A 7261-nucleotide genomic window follows, 5' to 3' on the forward strand; every position below is an offset into this window, starting at 1 on the left:
TGGATGAACACTTGAAAGAAATAAACTTGCAGGGCTACAGGATAATGTGAAATTGTAATGTCACAGAGAATTAGCATGGGTTAAGTGACTTTCTTTTGTTTCCTTACTTCCCCTTTCCATAATGTTTTTCCAAAGAGTAATCAAATGAAAATGTAAATTACATGCTTTAATGATAAAATAGTTACTTTGGTCTTTATTGTCAATTAGGCTGTTTGTTGTAAAGATGGTGTCCACTGCTGTCCTCATGGCACCAGATGTGATCTTCAGAGGTCAAAGTGTATAAAGGATAGCGCCAGTATACCATGGCTCATGAAGGAACCTGCAATGATTCAGTCAGAAGCTCTGCAGAACAGCCTCAGTGGTGATGGCTCAGTCGTCTATTGTGATGACACACATGTTTGTAAAGCTGGAAGTACATGCTGTAGGTTGAAGAACAGAGAATGGGGATGCTGTCCATATCATAATGTAAGTCACAATTGATGCATGGACTGTGAATTTGTTAAAACAATACTTGTTTATCTCAGACATTTGAATTTGAGGAATCATTCTGTGTCCACAAGATAAAAAGCAGTTTAGAAGAATGCTGCTATTACTATGCAAGAAGTGTACAAAATTCTGATTTATTATGAGTCAATTTATTATATTTATATAATTATTACAAATACTTCATACTAAGAGTCTAAGATGAATTCCAATTTGTTCTTATGAAAATGTTTTCAATGATTTGGAAGTGTTGCAGACCAATTTTCCCACTTGTCACATATGTAAAACAGTTTTATTAAATAAAAACAAAAAAAATGTGGACAAAAATATTTCAGAGATCTGAAATATATATATTAAAAAAAGGTACTCAAGAAACTCTCATCTCTCAACTTCAGAACAGAAATTCTGAAGAAGAAACATATTTGACTTGAAACATTATGTGGAATCTTATAGGCGTGTGAGCAATGTGGCCTATGTATGGCAGAATTGGGCAATAAATGCGGCAAGGCCCACTTCAACAATGAGATCATCTCATTACATTTTTTTACGTACTTCTCAAGTGGCATGGCAAGATACTTGCTAAGCAGTGACAAAATACCATTTGATTAGATTCCCTACAGTGTGGGAACAGGCCCTTCAGCCCAACAAGTCCACACCGACTCTCTGAAGCGAAACCCACACTCCTATACTTACCCCTGACTATACACCTAACACTACGGACAATTTAGCATGGCCAATTTAATGGTTATTATTACTTCTTAAATTCCTTAATTCCGTAACTTAGAATCTATGGAGGTCTTATTGGGCAAAAGCAGACCATTTGACCCATAACATCTGCACCAGCTCTTCATATATGTGTCATTACCTAATACCAATCTTGTGCTTTTTCCCCATACACTTGCACATTGTTTTTTTTCCAAATAATTGTCTATTGCCCTCTTCAATGCCTCACTTGAACCAGCCTCCACCATTGACATTGCATTCCATATCCTAATTACTTGCCAAGTGAAAAGGTTTTTTTGGCATATCACCTTTGCCTCTTTTGTAAATCACTAACTATGTGCCCTGTCTTTTTTGATCTTTATACAAGTGGGAATAGTTTCTCCCTATCTGTTCTATCCAGTCCAGTCACAATTTTGAAAACCCCAACAAGGTCTCCTCTTAGACTTAATGTAGGAGCAAGTTACTGTATATGCTGGAAGCTGTACTGAAAAAGACTTCTTCATTTGAGGGTGAAAAGTCCCAACTTTTTCAATGTATCCTCTTAACTGAAGCTTCTTAGTCTCAAAGCCATGATAGTAAATTGCTTCTGCATTTTCTCCAATGCATTCACATTCTTCCTAGAATTATAACGTATATGAGGTGGCAAATGTACAACTATATAATACTCACCTCATTAGTATTCAGGTTCTTATCTTAAACTTGCCAAACATGCTAGATGTTGGTAAACCCAACAAAAATCAGAATGTGACATTCAGCACACTATTTGCTCTGAATGGCTTCAAAGTTGGAAACCAGGCATTAACATCTGAGGACATGCTCCATGGGTACCAGTCACAATCATCCCATATCTGCACCCAATATATGACATCTTCTACAAACCCTTCCAAAGTACATCTCTGATTTACTTACAGATGCTTTTGCACTTAGAGTCGGAGAGGTCTATAGCACGGAAACAGGCTCTTTGGTCCAACTTGTCCATGCTGACCAGATATCCTAAATTAATGTAGTCCCACCTGCCAACATTTATCCAATATTCTTCCAAACCCTTCCTATTCATATACCCATCCAAATGCCTTTTTAAAAGTTGTAATTGCACCAGCCTCCACCATTTCCTCTGGCAGCTCATTCCATGTACCCACCACCCTCTGTGTGAAAAGGATGCCCCTTTGGTCCCTTTTAAATCTTTCTCATCTAACCTTAAACCTATGCCCTTTAGGTTAGGACTCCCCCATCCCAGGGAAAAGACATTGACTATTCACCCTTATAAACCTTTATAAGGTCACCCCTCAGCCTCTGATGCTCTGGGAAAACCCCAGTCTATCCAACCTCTCCCTATATCTCAAACACTCCAACCCTGGCAACATCCTTGTAACCCTTTTCTGAACCCTTTCAAGTTTAACAACATCCTGCCTAATAGCAAGGAGACCAGGACTGAATGCAGTATTCCAAAAATGACCCAACCAATGTTCTATATAGCTGCTACATGACCTCCCAATTCCTATACTCAATGCACTGATGTTAGTATGTCACTCCTACTTGTCAGCGCCCACTTTATGCAATATTCTTTTATGCATAATCTTGTCAAATGCCTTCTGGAAATCCAAGTACAGTACATTTACAGCTTCACCTTTATCCACAGCACATGATATTTCTTCAAAGAATGCTAATAAATTGATTAAACATGATTTCCCTTTCACAAAACCATGCTGACTCTTCCCAATATCTCAACTTTTTCCAAGCGCTATTGCAAGTTGTAATCTTTATGATCAATTCAGACATCTTCTTCATGACGTATATCGTCTTAGCTGTTTCTTGCCTCCTGTCCTTTTTTAATAAAGAAGTTATATTTGCTGCTTTCCAGTCTCACCTTTCCAGAACCTAACAAATTGAATTTTGGAAAATTGAAACACTAATGCACCTCCTATATTTTAGCCAAACCCTTAAAGATGCAGTTCACCTGGACTCAAAGACTTATCAACCGACAGCTCGTCAGTTTGGTCAGCACCACTTTCCTACTGATTATAAACTTTTCCAAGTTAACCTCTTCCTTCAACCTTCTAATTTATAAGAATCTTAATCTTTGTAATCTCTTTAATCAAGACAGACAAAAAGTCTTTATTTATAAGAGACACCATTTCTTTATTACCCACTATTAACTCCCCATGGTCACCTGCTTGAGGATCAACAGTATTGAACTTGCTCTTTTCTAGAAACTTGTAAAATTACTTGTTGCTTTAACCCCATTTCTAGCTAGTTTCCTCTCATGCTCAATATTCGTTCTTCCAATTAACCTTTTAATCATTCTCTGCCTTTCTTTGTATTCTGACCAATCATTTGACTGCCACTGACGTTTGCCCAGTTATATGCTTTTTCCTTAGGTTTGATGCTTTTATTTGTTTACCGCATTTAGAACTTTTCTTGACATAGGAATGTAATTAATCTGATTACACTGAAAGATCTTTTCAAAATGTCTGCAAGTGTTTCTTTGTTGATATGGCTCCTAGCCTAATATTCCCATTCACTTCAAAATGGGCAGAATCAACATGTATTTCTGGAAGAAAAGTCCTGTTTGGCAAAACTGTTAGAGCTTTTACAGGCTATAACCAGCAGCTAGATAAGAACTACGAGTGGATGCTACATTTGCGGATTTTCAAAAAGCTTTCACAAGTAATTATACAAGAGGTTATTGTATAAAATGAAGGCCCTTTGGCCTAATATATTAGAATGGATGAGGATTGATTAATGGACAGAAAAAAAGCGTAGGAACAGATTAGTCATTTTCAGAATGAGAAAGTGAAACTATCAAATCCCACTAGGATCGTGCTCAAGCCTTAACTGTTTAAAATCAATATCAATCACCGATGCAGAAACTAAGAGGTTTGCTGACAATATAAAGTCATATGGGAAAGTAAATGGTGAGAATACACAGACTACAAAGTGAGAGACAAAGGTTAAATGGTTGGGCAATGTCATAGAAATAATTTTAAGTGTGAAAATCCACTTTAATAGGTAAAATAAAAAAAGCAGTACGATTTTAAATGACGAAAGACTTGGAACATTTTTGATTATCGATATTTCCTAGGGAGCTATGTGGCCACAGTGTAACCCAGTCATGCCTACACAGGTCACCCATAAGTCAACCCTTTTAACTTACGTCTGCCTCACTACACAAAAAAAAGGCCCACATGCGTAAGCAATTTGCACATGCACAAAAATAAAGTTAGGGGTAGGTTAGATGTGAGTGCCCTTGTCCACAAAGTGCTGAAGGTAAAACACTGAAGTACAACAAACAAGAAGGAAACAAATTGTATGTTAGCTTAAAGAAGTCTTGCTAAAATTATATAGGTTGTTGTCGATACTATATATGGAGTACTGTCTACGGTGTTGAATTTTTTATCTAAAAGGGTATAATTGTCTCAGAAGGAATACAATGTAGGTTCCTGGGATGGCTAGACTAGATCCATTTTCTCGAGTTTAGAACAATGCATGGTGGCAATCTCACTGAGGTATATAAAATCCATAAGGGTCACAACAAGGTAATTGCCTGGATGTTGGAAAATTTAGAACTATAGGTCGCAGATTCAGAATAGAGGATCAGCTGGGAGAAGGGGGATTTCTTCAAAGATTTGCAAACCGTTTGAATTATTTCATATTTCAAAGCGAATCAGGAAATGTGGGTTATGCCCGGTTAAGCAGAGTTGAGATAAAACCTCAGCTATGATTTCAATGAATGGCAGAGATGGCTCCGAGAGCCAAATAGCCACGTTCCTCCTAATTCATAGGATCTTATGAGGTAAAAAATTCTTGAATATTAAGTATATCTTAATTTTACATGTTATTAAATCTAAATAATAGATGGTATCTATTTGCCTGTTAGTGATACTATATGTGGAATATTCTGTAGAATGTTGAACTCCTTATCCAAAGTTGGCTCCAGAACAAACATTTAAACCCAGCTCATTTGTCTAAAAACATCTGACTCTTGTGCACATATCATTGAACTATTTCTTTGGTTTTCCATTCACACATTACCTGAATAATAATGCTATGTATGTATCACTCTGTAAGTGATGAAGAATGACATCAGTCCTAGCCTCTGTAAAAACTTTTTTTAAGCCATTATTCTACAGATACCATCATGATTTTTTTTTCCCCCGTCCCCTTTATGGAACATTTGTAGTAAATTTTAGATTGCTGCTCACCTGTCTGCACATGGATAGGTGAAATATTAGCAATTGCACAGGTTTTAGAATTCCCAATAAATGAGTCTTTCAATACCAGTGTAAGTTTGCAGCAACTATCATTGTAATGCTGCAGCAAGGACACTTTGTACTCAGGGACACTTGCCCAGCTCATAGACTGGACCAGGTTGCTTCACTCGTTTGTTATAGTGCTCACTTACCCTCAGCATACCTGGATGTTAATAGCATTCCTGCATTGTGTTGCCTTGCCTCGGCATTTTGCACTTTAACCCTCAGCCAGTGATACTAGGCCATATTACTGCTGTCTTGCCTTTCTGTTTAGTGTAGACTCAAAGCCTAGAAGCTTGTCATAGGGTTATCAGTCAATACAAGAGGATAACCTTCCCTCGAAGTCTCAGCACAGTAAGTCAAGGCTTGCCTCTGATATGAGTTCAGGTTTTGCTCTGGGCGGTCAGAAAGGGTGAGGAGCTGAATGACGGGCATCACGCCACCTGACGACTCTTTTTACACTATTGTGGGCTGTTCTCCTGGAATGAGAGCGAGGAGTTCTTACAGGAGTTGAAAGTAGATGACACAGCTACTTTTGGTGAAGGTGGAGAAGTGTCCTGAGCAAGTGAGTAGGCAGCTCCTAGATAGTGTTGCTGGGGGTTGTGTTGGGTGAGAGTGAGCAGAAAATATGTCGCAGGCATTTTGAGAGTAGTAGTGAAACTTGATAAGAAATGGGTACAGTAGAAGAGTGTGTGTGTGTGGCATCAGAGAGAAAGTGTTGGCACTTAGCTTGACAGAGAGGAGAAGGACATTGACTACTGTCGTGGAAATTAAATCGACTTGACTCAACTATCAGCAAGAGCAAAGAAAGGAACTTTATTGTTACCTCTGCAGAAGTGACTCCAGTACACAAATGCTAGATGCCTTCATGTAAAGGAGTGCCTTAACATGGTACAGACACTTGCTTTATTCTGTTTCTTATCACGCTCTCAAGGGCGAATCCCCTGGTCTTAGACATAACAGTCCTTTAGCTTTTGCTGAGTTTGACTATCGCAAGGTCGAATTGGATGTTTACAGAATTCAAACAGAGATAAGCTGACTTCATCAAAGTATTGTTTAACTTATACAGCATTAAGTTAAAGAAAAGCATTCTCTTTCAAATTTCACAGTAAATGGAATCCAATCCTTCCACTTCCTCCAAACCAAAGGAGTAGCCATGGGCACCCACATGGGCCCCAGCTATGCCTGCCTCTTCGTAGGATATGTGGAACAGTCCATCTTCCACAGCTACACTGGCACCACCCCCCACCTTTTCCTCCGCTACATCGATGACTGTATCGGCGCTGCCCCGTGCTCCCACGAGGTGGTTGAACAGTTCATCCACTTTACCAACACCTTCCACCCCGACCTCAACTTCACCTGGACAGTCTCAGACTCCTCCCTCCCCTTCCTAGACCTTTCCATTTCTATCTCGGGCGACCGAATCAACACGGACATTTACTATAAACCGACCGACTCCCACAGCTGCCTGAGACTACACCTCCTCCCACCCTGCCCCCTGTAAAAACGCCATCCCATATTCCCAATTCCTTCGTCTCCGCCACATCTGCTCCCAGGAGGACCAGTTCCAATACCGTACAACACTGATAGCCTCCTTCTTCAAAGACCGCGATTTCCCCCTAAACGTGATCGAAGGTGCCCTCCACTGCATCTCCTCCACTTCCCGCTCCTCTGCCCTTGACCCCGCCCCTCCAACTGCACCAGGACAAGAACCCCACTGGTCCTCACCTACCACCCCACCAACCTCCATGTATAACGTATCATCCGCCGTCATTTCCGCCACCTCCAAACGGACCCCACCACCA

The 7261-nt window shown here is 39.7% G+C and overlaps 1 protein-coding gene across 5 annotated transcripts in view; it reads left to right on the top strand.

Moving 5' to 3' along the window:
* The window catches only part of fam133b (family with sequence similarity 133 member B), a 129798-nt gene that overhangs the window by 114791 nt on the left and 7746 nt on the right, over positions 1-7261 (top strand). For all 5 annotated transcript variants that reach the window (XM_043689696.1, XM_043689692.1, XM_043689693.1 and 2 more), the window contains one exon: positions 208-465. In XM_043689696.1, coding sequence (XP_043545631.1) covers positions 208-465 — 258 coding nt within the window. The remainder of the gene's footprint in view (positions 1-207; positions 466-7261) is intronic.

This window comes from Chiloscyllium plagiosum, chromosome 5, assembly GCF_004010195.1.
Source record: "Chiloscyllium plagiosum isolate BGI_BamShark_2017 chromosome 5, ASM401019v2, whole genome shotgun sequence".
Taxonomy (NCBI): Eukaryota; Metazoa; Chordata; class Chondrichthyes; order Orectolobiformes; family Hemiscylliidae; genus Chiloscyllium; species Chiloscyllium plagiosum.